General features: G+C 33.2%; 1 protein-coding gene and 1 long non-coding RNA gene across 2 annotated transcripts in view; one reads left to right on the plus strand and one right to left on the minus strand.

The window, feature by feature from the left end:
* LOC143058992 (uncharacterized) overlaps nt 1–16,611 on the minus strand; it is a 115,517-nt gene that overhangs the window by 79,801 nt on the left and 19,105 nt on the right. The gene's annotated exons all lie outside the window — the stretch shown is intronic.
* Nucleotides 7,571–9,960, plus strand: LOC143059299 (innexin unc-7-like). The gene is made up of 2 exons (XM_076232779.1): nt 7,571–7,575; nt 8,717–9,960. The coding sequence occupies exons 1-2, from the start codon at nt 7,571–7,573 to the stop codon at nt 9,873–9,875; spliced, it is 1,164 nt and encodes a 387-aa protein (XP_076088894.1). The 3' UTR covers nt 9,876–9,960.

The raw sequence follows: 16,611 nt of genomic DNA on the forward strand, positions 1-16,611 counted from the left end.
CATACTTATCAAAGGTACCGAGGTATAATATGATATCTTCAGGCTTCTTATTCTAAATACCAAATTAACAATTTAAAAGGAGGAATGTCAGAGGGTCAACGATGACCTGACACTTCGTTGTATTCTAGACATGGAACAACTGTGTGCTGTTTACGAGTTCTATAACCAGTGGGAATTATGGTTGGCGATGCACCATGTTTATTGTGCATGTATAGTTTTTTATTAATAAATATATGTACTTTTACCAGCAGTTCATGCTCTTACAGGTTCTAACAGCTCATCATCTATCTTTGTTCCAAAGAAAACTCTCTTTTAACGCTTTCGAAATTATCAATAGATGGTGGGTCTATCACAAATTAAACAAAATTCATATTGACACGTAGATCGGTGCTGCAAGAAAACTGTAAAGTGTCCGAAACCAAAAATAAGTATGTATAAGTCTAAAAAAGACGATTTGAGCAAGCTACATATCAGACTTCCAACCAAAAAGATTGCCATCGTGTCACGCTTACCACCAAGTGCATCATCATTCAAACTGCATGTTCTGAAAGCTAACAAAGACATGGCGTCATAACAAACAAATACGGCAGTAGGTTTACCCAAGTATGAGTACGGATGAGAAAAATGGTATAAATACATGTACGTCATATTCAGGATTTGATAAATTTGTCATTGTGAAGGAAAAATATATGTATAAGGGAACTTGTGCATGTACTGAAATCATTGTAAGCCTTTGTTACACTGAATTATGTCAATAACAGCAAAGTATCAGGAATTGTTCCAGTAAAGGAAAAGCTTCACAAGCTCAGTTTTAGAATATGAATTTCGACGGTCTTATATTGTTAAAAATTACAAAATTGAAAATTGAATTATTTATAATAAATTAGATTTTAAAGTATTTCGTTTCTTGTCAAGAAATAGATTATTCTCAGAAACTTCTCCAGAGTGACAAAAAAAAAACTGTTTATAGGTTTAGCCGAACTAAATCCCGCAAATTCATGTTTGTTGATAAATATCTATATATATTTAAATTTTGAATACTGGTAAGGAATTCATGCTTGCATTTTTAACTGCAAACCTTTTGACTGCACAAATGTGAGTGAAAATAAATGCAGTCGTAATAAAACAAAATACGAAAAGAAGTGTTTGTAAAGTATGTAATCCCAAATGTTAAAATAAAGGTCACCGTGAGACCTAACTTTAGTTTGTAAATCACCGCATTTTAATTTTGCACCTGGGGTCAGTTTTACAACAAATCTTACGACTAAAGCTGGTCGTAAGTCATGAATAGTTTAGTTTACTTACGATTAATCTTGTCTTATGTTTTTCTGTGAAACCGACTTCTGTATCTGAAGTTTGGTAAACCTTAGTTTTGCAGCTATATATGTCGTGGGCAGGATTCTATTATGGTTGGATCCATATCACAGTGACCGGATTTTAGTTGATGACCATCCCCTATTATATGATGTATATGCATACTTAGTTTGGAAATTCAAGGTTCAACGGTTCAAAAGATATGGACCGGACACAAACCAGACAAGCACGAATCAAACAATGTTTGAACACTTGACGGCTCCAATGTCAATATCAATGTCAAAATGAACTGATTTAATTTACGTGCCATCCCATAATACATCTCTGAACTAAGTGTGTTTAACATCAGCTCTATAGTTTAAAGCAATGCATTTTATATTTGAAATCATTGGTTTTGGATGAACTGTATATCTGTTTACATGTACATGTATAAGTTACCTGATTTAATTCGACACTGGCCGCAAACAAGTGGGGATTGACGGACGGACAGACTTAAAATGTGATTCATATATCCTCTTAAACTTTGCTTGTGGTTGTATTAAACGTGTAAGATAGTGAATTCCGATCCGGTTGTTAACAAACAGGAGACTATTGTCACTGTTGATGGGACAAAGACGTCTTCTTTTTACTCTCTTTATTGCGTTGATTTCTCTCCCTTTTACCCGTCCAACTTACAAATATTTCATCATATTTTTTATTTTTTTTTATTTTGCATGGCACACCATCAATTATAGTAAGTTTTAACACATTTAAGGTCAAATATTTGTTATTATACGTCGTTTTTGTAGAAAGTACCGTTTTACCTATAGCAGAGTGAAAACGTCAAAATGACCAAAATATTATTGTTCTTGGCCCAAAAGTTGCATGGAATATTTGGTCAAATATAGTCTCAAAACTGTATATGTCATGTCATTGTATTATACTATTGTTCTCTGCTGTCTATTCATGTTTTATATTATGTATTATTATACTTCCTGTAAGAATGTCCTTCTATAGAAAAATTGCTCTATTTTTGCATAGTTTTTTAAAAGAAATATATAGCGTTAACTACAGTATGCGAAAATAGTATGCCTTGCTGTTGCAACAGACTATTGATTTGCATGTCAAACATTGTCAATTTCAAGTGCAAAGGCGGAGATAAGTTGCTTTGACGGACAAGTGGGTTGGATTTATAAGCATGGCAATTAATAAACTATTACAATTGAACAATCGGGGGGAAAATAGAAGATAACTAGAAGATATATTCATTCAAATTTCTCTTACATTTTAAGAGACCTTAAATTGCTGTAGTTTCTGTTAGAAGGTTATTGTTCATTGTTTACTATGCTTACTGCCGTTGAGGCCAAAATTGTTTGAATACTTTAGAAGTCATTTGTTTACAGATAATTTGTTATAATCCGCTATCATTGTTTGTTTTTTTTTTTTTTTTTTGTAAGTTATTGAGTTACATGTATATGAGTATTGTTTTTATACTGCAACTTAGATTAAACAAATCATAGCTTTTTTAATCGTAACACAAATGTCAAACTTTTTTATCCCTTAATGGACCTCTGATTGTGGAAAAGTGTTCCATGATGAAATTGACATTATACAAAATATAGCTATTTATCCTGCAATTGGGTGTCCTACTATACAGATACAGCCCTACATATATCGCTATGCTGTATCTGTATACTATACAGATATAGCTTTAAAGCTCCGCCCACTGCCGGACTGAGTATTGTTTGAACCTATGTGACCTCAGAATGTGTATTCTAGTTGCATTCCAATGACGATGACAATTGGCGATTTCAGAACTTGAATGTGTATGATTGTGTTACAAGATCAACCATGTCAATTTCAGCATGCATGTTTAGTGAATGTCAAGTCTGAAGCGTAGGACAACTCGTACACTTCTGTTTCAAATGAAACAATGTTTTGTTGTTTGTTTTTACTGTTGAAATTAGTTGTTATGTTAAAATAGATAATTATTCACCTTGAGCGATGAATTATTGTTGACCATTCGAGATTCTTTTTTGCGAACCCGTCTTTAGCGTAATGTGTGATTTTGATATTACTACGCGGGCCTCAAGGGATTACACATCGCAAATAAATGCTAAATATGTTAGTTTTTGTGTCTTTCAAAACACAAACAATATACAGAATTAATTGCAGGATAAAGACAATAACTGTTTAGTGTCTTTAAATATCAGCTGTATTTGTACTCGGCTCGAAACAGGTGTAGTAGCTCGCTAAAAGCTCGCATACACCTTGTTTCCTAGCCTCGTACAAATACAGCTGATATTTAAAGACACTAAACAGTTATTGTCTATATGCTTCTATATTTAGGAAATAAACACATCTAGTATACATACATCTATATGCAGAGTTACATAAAGCGTATTTTTTTACACTGAAATACACTATTGTAACAGTCACTATTCCAAATAGTAAACAGTCAGTATAATGATGATATTAATATTGTGTTTAACATTGACTATGGAAAATAGTAGCCAGGGTTTGAGACAATAGTGCACTCCCCTTCGGGTCGTGCACTATTGTCTGTAACCCTGGCTACTATTTTCGCATAGTCAATGTTAAACACAACATTATTATATAAATATATGTTGTTAATTTTGCCATAGCATGTCTATGCTTCTGCAATAAAGATTCATTCATTCATTCAATGTAAATGTGGTAAATTTTTGAAGAAAAACCCAAAATTTTGTAAAAAAAAACACCCCAAAAAATGATGTACCATAATCTCAAAATCAATTCTAATCTTCCCTTTGCAATTGAACCTTCTAGTATAATTTCATAGAGATCCATTCACTTATACTCAAGTTATAATTGTCTAGATACCAAATGTTGAAAACAACTACATGTACGACATAAATCAGCATTACTCGAAAGCAAATTTTTGACATGCTTGTATTTCCCATTTCAATTCTTAATTTTATTTTGCTGTTATATAAAAACTTGAAACGTAAGCTAACAAAAAAAAAATGCAAGAAATAACATAAAACTGACTCTGAATTAGTACATGAGATTGATGTAGAACCCACAAAACTGAAGATGATCAGGAATACCGATGGTTTTTGTCGAGCCTGCAACTTTTGTTGCAGAAAGCTCGACATAGGGATAGTGATCCGGCGGCGGCGGCGGCTACGGCGGCGGCTACGGCGGCGGCTACGGCGGCGGCGTTAGCTAACTTCTTGAAAGCTTTATATTTTAGAAGGTGGAAGACCTGGATGCTTCATACTTTGTATATAGATGCCTCATGTTACGAAGTTTCCGTCAGTCACATGTCCAATGTCCTTGACCTCATTTTCATGGTTCAGTGACCACTTGAAAAAAAAGTTCAAATTTTTTGTAATGTTGAATTCTCTCTTATTATAAGTAATAGGATAACTATATTTGATATGTGCGTACCTTGCAAGGTCCTCATGTCTGTCAGACAGTTTTCACTTGACCTCGACCTCATTTCATGGATCAGTGAACAAGGTTAAGTTTTGGTGGTCAAGTCCATATCTCAGATACTATAAGCAATAGGGCTAGTATATTCGGTGTATGGAAGGACTGTAAGGTGTACATGTCCAACTGGCAGGTGTCATCTGACCTTGACCTCATTTTCATGGTTCAGTGGTTATAGTTAAATTTTTGTGTTTTGGTCTGTTGTTCTCATACTATATGCAATAGGTCTACTATATTTGTTGTATGGAATGATTGTAAGGTGTACATATCTAGCGGGCAGATGTCATGTGACCTTGACCTCATTTTCATGGTTCAGTGGTCAAAGTTAAGTTTTTGAGTTTTGGTCTTTTTATCTAATACTATATGCCATAGGTCAACTATATTTGGTGTATGGAAATATTTAATGATCTTTATGTCAGTCGCGCAGGTTTTATTTGACCGTGACCTCATTTTCACGGTTCATTGCACAGTGTTAAGTTTTCTTAGACAATAAGTAATAGGTCAACTATATATGTTGTATAGAAGCATTGATAGCTGTACATGTCTGCCTGGCATGGTTCATCTGACCTTGACCTCATTTTCAAGGTTCATTGGTCTTTGTTTAGTTATCTTGGTTAATGTTAAGTTTATGGTACAGTTGTTATAAAGCTTAGCTTTTTACTTAGGACTATCAACATAATATCAATGATTAGTATAGAAGGCGAGACATTTCAGCGTGTGCACTCTTGTTTTGTTAGAGTCAAGATTTTTTTCACCGAAGCCCTTCAGCGCTATCAATTAAAATTATTTAGTCAAAATTTAACACTAGTATTAAGGTTCTTCATAACAAATTGGCAAATACGGTCGTAGTTTCACCGTAAAAACTATTGCTCCAATGATTTTATAAGTTAACTTTCACGTAATAAAAATATCTACCCAATCCATGCTACCTCAGATTAAGATTTTCTGTTCTTTTTTTAAATTATTATAACTAATATTATACGTTTATAGATTCATTCAAAAAATCAACTTTATGTACTTGTCTCGATTTTGCTGATGTACTATGAACTTACTTACTATTATAATTATTATATATATATGTAGTGTTTTGCCAATAAACACATTACAAAAAAAGGAATACGAATGTTTTTTTGTTAGAGTCAAGATTTTTTTTACCGAAGCCCTTCAGCGCTATCAATTAAAATTATTTAGTCAAAATTTAACACTAGTATTTAGGATCATCTTAACAAATTGGCAAATACGGGCGTATTTTCACAGTAAAATCTTGGGAATTGTATAAAAACAAATTATCAAAAAAAAGACAATAGAACCCCCTCCTGTATTTTCCATCTGAACTTAGTATTTTATTTAAGACAAAAACTATATATTAATGTAGCCTAGGGCATTCGTCCTGAACATACATGAAATATTTGCAACTGCACGTTAAGCAACCAACAACCAATCAATATATAGAACATTGTCTTGGTATAAAGCTGGCATTTAAGGAAGCGCCTTCCTCATTTCAGTATGATAATAACGTGCGAAGCATTATTTTGTATAATTGGTAAACAAATACTTTTTCGCTCTGCCTTGTTAACCGCCCATGAACATTGTAAGGGAGCAACCATTTAACTTCAAGGGGAATTATGACATTTTGTCCGAGTCCGAATTTTGTTTAGTTTATCGACGCTATCAATCAATTTTAATTTTTATGCCCCACCTACGATAGTAGAGGGGCATTATGTTTTCTGGTCTGTGGCTCCGTTCGTTCGTTTGTCCGTCTGTGCGTCCGTCTGTGCGTCCGTTCAGGTTAAAGTTTTTGGTCAAGGTAGTTTTTGATGAAGCTGAAGTCCAATCAACTTGAAACTTAGTACACTTGTTGCTTATGATATGATCTTTCTAATTTTAAAGCCAAATTAGACTTTTGACCCCAATTTCACGGTCCACTGAACATAGAAAATGAAAGTTGGAGTTTCAGGTTAAAGTTTTTGGTCAAGGTAATTTTTGATGAAGCTGAAATCCAATCAACTTGAAACTTAATACACTTGTTGCTTATGATATGATCTTTATAATTTTAAAGCCAAATTAGACTTTTGACCCCAATTTCACGGTCCACTGAACATAGAAAATGAAAGTGGGAATTTCAGGTTAAAGTTTTTGGTCAAAGTAGTTTTTGATAAAATTGAAGTCCAATCAACTTGAAACTTTCTTATTTTAATGCCAAATTAGATTATTACCCAATTTCACGGTCAATGGAACATGGAAAAGGATAGTGCGAGTGGGGCATCCGTGTACTTTGGACACATTCTTGTTTCAAAATTTTACAATATAAGGCAACCGTATAGGGAAAATCTGGATTCAGAATTATTTTTTAGGTCATCTGCTTGACCACAATATATGTTTCGTCAATTTGGGGATAAGAATATTTTGTTTAGGAAAAAACCATACCCCCTTATTTTTAAAGTTATAAATAGTTGTCCCCTTGGTGTATGTCCGCTGTCTGTCAATTGTACCACAAGTGTTGATTTACAGAACTATGTATTTGTCTTGATATATATACAATACAAATCGATGCTTTTGGGGGTTTCCGGGTAATGCACATTTTAACTAATAGTGATTTATTAAGCAAGATGGAATATTGCAAAATCTCTTTAAAAGATCAAATTTCTATATAACTAAACAGGTTTGTTTTAGGACAGGATCAATATTGATATCAAATTTTGAAGGACCGATAGATAAACAAAATCACCCTTGTAATACATGTACATAGAGATAACCTAATATTATTATATTGATCAAATTGCACACTGACGAAATACGAAAAATGGGGTAAGGTATATTAGATTTAATTTTACCTAAAAAACAAAGTTCATTTAATTTTGTTTTTAATTTACTTAAAGAATAATAATTTACATTTTAATTTTATCAGCAATTAAATTTTAATGGGAAAAAAACTTACTGCGTGTATGAAATATTGTGTTTTTATTTTCTCTAACTTTTATGTATACGTACAAAGAGACTTCTGCAACAGTCAGTGGAACGAACAAACATGCGCACCTGTGTATCATAATCTATATGTCACTGGCGGATCCAGGGAGGGGGGTACGGGGGTTGGAACCCCCCTTTTTTGGCCGATCAATGCATTTAAATGGGGACATATAGCTGGAACCAACCATCCCCCAACCTTATCCTGGGTTGGGAACCCCCTTTTTTTAAAATGGCATGATCCGCCCCTGTATGTGCTTCAAGTAAAATGTTTTTTGGGCTTGGATAATGGTATAAAGTATGTTGCATATCGGGTAATGTCTAGTGTGTATAATTTTTGCTTTTTATCGCGAAAATACCCTACGCCAGTTTCAGGGAGATTAAATCCGAAAACAAGTTTCCTAGTATCAACACGTGTTTTTCTTAATCTCTGTGATGAGTTGGTTCCTGTGCAAACATAATAATAATAAAAAAGGCTACGCATGCATGACCTTGGGTATCACCGTATATAACTGCATATCAAAGCGAGGTTGATAAATGCAAAATGCACACACGTTCCATCAAAGACGAAATGCCGTTAAAGTAAAGTGTAGTTGTGTATTGGACAAACAACGAGAACTTAAAACAGTTCAGTTTTCCTTGGCGAGATTTACATTTTCTATATATATGGGCAGAGCCGTAGCTAGGCGTCACGAACAAACCCTGCAGAGGGTTTGGGATCTCCGATTTAAGGCCCCAGGTAATGCAAGCTTGCAATAGTAATTTATTTTAAGGTGCAACTTTTAATTCAACGTAAGACATCAGACTTTGATTACCATTGTCAGTAAACCGGCATTTGGTTCTGCAACTATTGGAACGACACATTGATCACGATTATCCTTCTTTCTCGTATTTCGAAATAACAATTCCTCCTCTTATATTCTTTATCCACATCTTCCTCCTTCTACAACTCATTATCATTATCATTATCATTATCTAATTTCAGGATCAACGACTTTGAACTAGCAAGAAAATTGGCAGGAATTAAAGACTTAACAGACGATTCACGAATTCATCAACTAAATCGGTCTGGTTGTTTGATTTTCTTTATTGCTGTCGCAATAGCCGTTAGTACAAAACTATATGTTGGTAACCCGATTCAGTGCTGGTGCCCTGCTCAATTTACTAAATACCAGAGAGCCTATATCGACAGTTATTGTTGGGTCCGGAATACTTACGTCATCGATTTTAATTCTACTATTCCGAATGACAAATATTTGAGACATGAAACCGAAATCCCATATTACCAATGGACTCCTATAATATTACTTTTCCAGGCCGTTTTGTTTTATGTGCCGAGATTGTTCTGGAAAGGTTTTAGTGGGTACTCGTCTTTGAATATTAAAAAAATTATAAAGAATTCAAACGAAATATCATACAAGTATGGAAAAGAACGTATGGAATCGTTAAAAGGTACTGTTGAATATTTTGAAAAATACTTAAAAATTAGGAATCGCGTGACAACGAGGCATAGAAATATGGAACAAACGAATGAAACTATTGCTGCTATGGGAATCCATAAGGGAAATTATATTGTACTTATATTTCTCCTTACTTCTTTCTTATATGCAGCAACCGCTTTATGTCAAATATTTATAGTAGACAGTCTTCTTGGAATAAGATTTAAAACACTAGGGTCAGATATTCTCAAACGCTTTACCATGGGAGATACTTTGTTGGACCCCAACAGATTTCCAATTGTTACGTTTTGTGATTTTGAATTACGACAAATGACGAATGTTCAAACATGGACTGTTCAATGTTCATTGCCGATTAACCTATTCAGTGAGAAAATCTTCATAGCGAATTGGTTCCTTTTGGTTATTATGACGATTATAAACGCCATCTATTTCCTGTATAATTTGGTATCAACTTTTTTGCCATATCGAGCAGAGGTCTATGTACAAAAGTTTCTTACAGTAGATGGCGTTCGTACTGGAATGTACCAGAAAATTCCAGAACATTTGACAGAATCACAAAAGGACTTTGTTCATAGCTTTTTGCGTCGGGATGGAGTTTTCTTAATATGGATGCTTAGTAATAAAGTCAATCAGGTTGTCGCTGGAGAAATTGTGAATGAACTGTGGATAAACTATACCAAATAATGTCAATTTTGTAAAGTAGTGTCTCCTCTTTGACAGTTTTGAAAATTTAAACTCAATATTAAATAAAAGACACTGCTATCTTAAATGTTTGGTACACTGTCAGGTTGGCTGTCACTTTGCACAACATAGAACCCTATAGGGGAAAAAAACAGAGGACTATTTTTTGTCAGAAAACCATCCACACTGATCTGTGTTCACACTTTTATTAAGACAAAGTGATTATTTACGCTTAAGGTGGTACCAAACACCTTGATCAAAATTCGTTTGGTTTACAAAAAATTGACAAAATATTTACTTTGACGGTTTGATAAAAATGTAAAAATATTTAAAAAAAAAGAAGAAAAAAGAACCACATAATATGGGAAAATTTCATTGGACATTTTGAAGTTTGACAAGGACAAACACTTATTTTAAACATTGAGAAGTTTAGCATATGTCCTTAACAATAGAACATGATTAAAACGTTTAGTGTTATGTACAGCCTTCAGATAATAATGGCAGTAATGGTAAACAAAATATGCTTATATCAACGTTTAAAATGTGATGTTAAAAGATTTAAAAATTGGGTTTTATTTACACTGACCTAAAGTGATAATTCTTTCACTCTAAAATTAAAACACACAAGATTTTGTGGTGCGATTTAATAGCTTATTCCGGTATTTTACTATAATTTTTTTTTTAATTTCATTATACTTTATGGAAATTTGAACATTTTAAGTTATAAAGAAAGTACCAGTACCGTTTCATGATCTTGTTTAATATTATATCGTATGTTAAATATGAAAAAATAGTCTGATTGTTAGGAAACTAAATTCTAAAATATTCTGTATTGTATTGTTCCTTTCAGATAAATTACATTCTTATCGAACCCAACACATTTATAAAGTATAATGTTCATTCATCTTACAAGGCAAACTCAATATAGTTATATATTTTTTGACGGATTATAATTCTTGTGAAAAAGGAAGCAGCCTTTTAATTCAACTTTAAGTGATGAAGGGGGTTATGTTTTTCTTTTCTTGAATCAGAGTTGTTTTCGCCGTTATCAATCAAATATCTTAGAGGTACAACATGTACAATGTATAGCGTAACTGCATTCAGAAAATTTGTTTCTGTTATCGGCTTGACCAGAATATTTTTTTCCTATCTAGTCGGGGATCAGAATTCTTTTATACCACCTCCCCGCCCCACTTTCTTTTAATTTAATGTTCGTTCCCTAATTAATCTCTTAAACCAATATCATGAATATTGACAACACAAATTACGGCAGTTGATATGTATAAAGCCTCTGCGTTAATTTAACAAGTTAAAACAGAACAAACAAAAATCATGTTAAAGCAAACAAACGAAACTGAACAGATCAGAACAGAATTGAAAACCGAAAATTGCCAAAAATAAAATAGATGAAATGATGTTATATAAAAGGAGATGGTATCTGCAAATATTGCAATTAGCAGAAAAAGTGTTGACGGGGAACATTATGTCTATATATGTTCCTGGTTTTGGTAATTAATACATCATCCAATGAATTTCAGACTTCGCATCTTTTATGGTATGTCTCAATACGAAACAAAAATAGAGGATCCCGAATGGTTATTGAAATAAAAAGTAGAAAAACGTGTTGTCAAAGCGTGAACACATAGTATGTATCAAAATAGAGGATCCCGAATGGTTATTGAAATAAAAAGTAGAAAAACGTGTTGTCATAGCGTGAACACATAGTATGTATCAAAATAGAGGATCCCGAATGGTTATTGAAATAAAAAGTAGAAAATCGTGTTGTCATAGCGTGAACACATAGTATGTATCAAAATAGAGGATCCCGAATGGTTATTGAAATAAAAAGTAGAAAAACGCGTTGTCATAGCGTGAACACATAGTATGTATCAAAATGAATAATTGACATACGGATTCAATTGGCCGTTTCAGAATCTGATGCATTCAGGGTAATATTTTCAAAAGCGTACACCAAATCGTTGTGATTGGTTTAAAACGTTCTAAACAATGGAAATTCAACCAATGACGTAACGTTATTTTAATTTTGGGGTACGAACAATAAAATTACCCATGATGCTTTAGATTCTGAAACAGCCAATTGGTACAGTTCATAAACATGTGAAATAAATGTTTACCATTAACACAAGTTTTTACTGTAAAGATAGTATGAAAATAGAAAGATGTGGTATGATTGTCCATGAGACAACTTGTCAACACAGACCAAATGAAACTAAATGTGACCGTATGGGTTTCAACCAAGAAGAAAAAAAACCGCCAAAATTGTCTCAAAAACAATTCAATACAACTAATGGTCTGATCAAAATATAAAAAAAAATGATATTCATCTACATACGATATTTCAGCTGTGTTATATTAATGTATCTAGTGCTAGAGTTACATTATAATTTCTCATACATGTACATGAGTACTGATACATTGTCATCTTTGTGTGAAAGAGTAAGGGTAGAGCTTCTCATTCTGGTAGAGAACCCAAGCTTGTCTCATATGCACCTTATTGAGAACCCAAGCTTGTATCATATGCACCTTATTGAGAACCCAAGCTTGTCTCATATGCACCTAATTGAGAACCCAAGCTTGTATCATATGCACCTAATTGAGAACCCAAGCTTGTCTCATATGCACCTAATTGAGAACCCAAGCTTGTCTCGTATGCATGTGGTTGAGTAAGGGTATAGCTTCGCTAACACAGATGACTGATCCAGTCTCCTCCACATTTGGTAGAGAAAGGGAAGTGCTTCTCCAATATCTCAATAAGTATTTAGTGGAATTCATCAGAATAATCTAAATGTTATGCTATAATAATGAACCTAGTTCTATGCTATAATAATGAACCTAGTTCTATGCTATAATAATGAATCTAGTTCTATGCTTTAATAATGTACTTGGTGGGTTGCTTTATCAGTGGTCTCAGTGTTATGCTATAAGAAAGGACCTAATGCTAAGGTATAATAATGTACTCAATTGAATTGTATTGGAATGGACCTAGTATTGTGTTATAACAGGTCACCTAGTGTTATGCTATAATAATGGACCTAGTTCTTGCTATAATAATGTACTTAGTGCTATGCTATAAGAATTTATATAGTTCTCAGCTTTATTATGTACTTAGGGGAATGCTATGATAATACATTTAGTCCTATGCTATAAGAAAAGGATCTTCAGTTTGCTATTATAATGTACTAGTACTTAGTGGAATGGTATATGAATAGACCTAGTATGATGTTATAATGATTCATCTATTTTTATCTTATAAGATAGGACATAGTTTTCGCTATACAAATGTACCTATGTACTGTTAACATGATTAATGGACTGTATAGTGATGTGCTTAATACTATGCTATCACAAGTGACCTAAAGCTATGTTTAATTAATGTATACAGTGCTATTCCATAAGAATGGACCTTGTTCTCTGCTATAATCATCGGTTGTGCTATGCTAGAAGAATGTAATTATTGGAATTTATTAAGAAAGCACTTAGCACTAGTTATAATAGTGTACCTAGTGTTATGCTATAAGAATTGATCTACATATTGCTATGATAATGTACAAGTTGGTATATATTTGATATCTAATCGAAACATGCTGATATATCTGATATGTTTTGTACATGTATCTCATTCAAATGATTGAGTTACAATACAATTTCTCATACATGTAAAGGAGTACGGATACATTGTCATCTTTGTGTGAAAGAGTAAGGGTACAGCTTCTCATTCTGGTAGAGAACCCAAGCTTGTCTCATATGCACCCAATTGAGAACCCAAGCTTGTTTAATATGCATGTGATTGAGTAAGGGTTCAGCTTCGCTAATACAGATGACTGATCCAGTGCCCTCCACATTTGGTATAGAAAGTGTAGTGCTTTTCCAACATCTTAATGAGTACTAAGTGGAATTTATAAGAATAATCTAAATGCTATGCTATAATAATCAACCTAGTTATGTGCTATAATAATGTACTTGGGGTTGCTTTATCAGTTGACTTAGTGTTATGCTATAATAAAGGACCTAATGCGATGGTATAATAATGTAATTAGTGGAATTGTATTGGAATGGACCTAGTATTGTGTTATAACAGGTAACCTAGTGTTATGCTATAATAATGGACCTAATTCTTGCTGTTATAATGTACTTAGTGCTATGCTATAAGAATTGGTATAGTTCTCAGATTTAATAATGTACTTAGGGGAATGCTATGATAATACATATAGTGCTATGCTATACGAAAGGACATTCAGTTTGCTATGATAATGTACAAGTACTTAGTGGAATGGTATATGAATAGACTTAGAACGATGTTATAATAATTTACTTAGTGCTATCTTATAAGAAAGGACCTAGCTCTCGCTATAAAAATGTACCTAGTGCTGTTCTTTAAGTATGTACTATTAATAGACTCTATAGTGATGTGCTTAATATTATGCTATCAGAATTGACCTAAAGCTATGTTATATTAATGTATCTAGTGATATTTTATAAGAATGGACCTTGTTCTCTGCTATAATCATCGGTTGTGCTATGCTAGAAGAATGTAATTATTGGAATCTATAAGAAAGACCTTAGCACTAGTTATAATAGTGTGCCTAGTGTTATGCTATAAGAATTGATCTACATATTGCTACGATAATGTACAAGTTGGTATTTGTTTGATATGTAATTGAAACAGGCTGATATATCTGATATGTTTTGTACATGTATCTCATTCAAATGATTGAGTTACAATACAATTTCTCATACATGTAAAGGAGTACGGATACATTGTCATCTTTGTGTGAAAGAGTAAGGATACAGCTTCTCATTCTGGTAGAGAACCCAAGCTTGTCTCATATGCACCTAATTGAGAACCCAAGCTTGTCTCATATGCATGTGATTGAGGAGGGTACAGCTTCGTTAACACAGATGACTGATCCAGTGCCCTCCACATTTGGTATAGAAAGTGTAGTGCTTCTCCAACATCTTAATGAGTACTAAGTGGAATTTATAAGAATAATCTAAATGCTATGGTATAATAATCAACCTAGTTATGTGCTATAATAATGTACTTGGGGGTTGCTTTATCAGTTGACTTAGTGTTATGCTATAAGAAAGGACCTAATGCGATGGTATAATAATGTAAGTAGTGGAATTGTATTGGAATGGACCTAGTATTGTGTTATAACAGGTCACCTAGTGTTATGCTATAATAATGGACCTAATTATTGCTGTTATAATGTACTTAGTGCTATGCTATAAGAATTGGTATAGTTCTCAGCTTTATAATGTACTTAGGGGAATGCTATGATAATACATATAGTGCTATGCTATACGAAAGGACTTTCAGTTTGCTATGATAATGTACAAGTACTTAGTGGAATGGTATATGAATAGACCTAGAACGATGTTATAATAATTTACTTAGTGCTATCTTATAAGAAGGACCTAGCTCTCGCTATAAAAATGAACCTAGTGCTGTTCTATAAGTATGTACTATTAATAGACTCTATAGTGATGTGCTTAATACTATGCTATCAGAATTGACCTAAAGCTATGTTATATTAATGTATCTAGTGATATTTTATAAGAATGGACCTTGTTCTCTGCTATAATCATCGGTTGTGCTATGCGAGAAGAATGTAATTATTGGAATCTATAAGAAAGACCTTAGCACTAGTTATAATAGTGTACCTAGTGTTATGCTATAAGAATTGATCTACATATTGCTACGATAATGTACAAGTTGGTATTTGTTTGATATGTAATTGAAACAGGCTGATATATCTGATATGTTTTGTACATGTATCTCATTCAAATGATTGAGTTACAATACAATTTATCATACATGTAAAGGAGTACGGACACATTGTCATCTTTGTGTGAAAGAGTAAGGGTACAGCTTCTCATTCTGGTAGAGAACCCAAGCTTGTCTCATATGCACCTAATTGAGAACCCAAGCTTGTCTCATATGCATGTGAGTGAGTAAGGGTACAGCTTCGCTAACACAGATGACTGATCCAGTGCCCTCCATATTTGGTATAGAAAGTGTAGTGCTTCTCCAACATCTTAATGAGTACTAAGTGGAATTTATAAGAATAATCTAAATGCTATGCTATAATATTCAACCTAATTATGTGCTATAATAATGTACTTGGGGGTTGCTTTATCAGTTGACTTAGTGCTATGCTATAAGAAAGGACCTAATGCTATGGTATAATAATTTAATTAGCGGAATTGTAATGGAATGGACCTATTATTGTGTTAGAACAAGTAACCTAGTGTTATGCTATAATAATGGACCTAGTTCTTGCTGTAATAATGTACTTAGTGCTATGCTATAAGAATTGGCATAGTTCTCAGCTTTAAAAATGTACTTCGGGGAATGCTATGATAATATATATAGTGCTATGCTATACGAAAGGACATTCAGTTTGCTATGATAATGTACTAGTACTTAGTGGAATAGTATATGAATAGACCTAGTACGATGTTATAATAATTTACTTACATGTAGTGCTATCTTATAATAAAGGACCTAGCTCTCGCTATAAAAATGTACCTAATGCTGTTCTTTAAGTATGTACTATTAATGGACTCTATAGTGATGTGCTTAATACTATGGTATCAGAATTGACCTAAAGCTATGTTGTATTAATGTATCTAGTGATATTTTATAAGAATGGACCCTGTTCTCTGCTATAATCATCGGTTGTGCTATGCTAGAAGAATGTAATTATTGGAATCT

This window comes from Mytilus galloprovincialis, chromosome 14 (genome assembly GCF_965363235.1).
Source record: "Mytilus galloprovincialis chromosome 14, xbMytGall1.hap1.1, whole genome shotgun sequence".
NCBI classification, from domain to species: domain Eukaryota; kingdom Metazoa; phylum Mollusca; class Bivalvia; order Mytilida; family Mytilidae; genus Mytilus; species Mytilus galloprovincialis.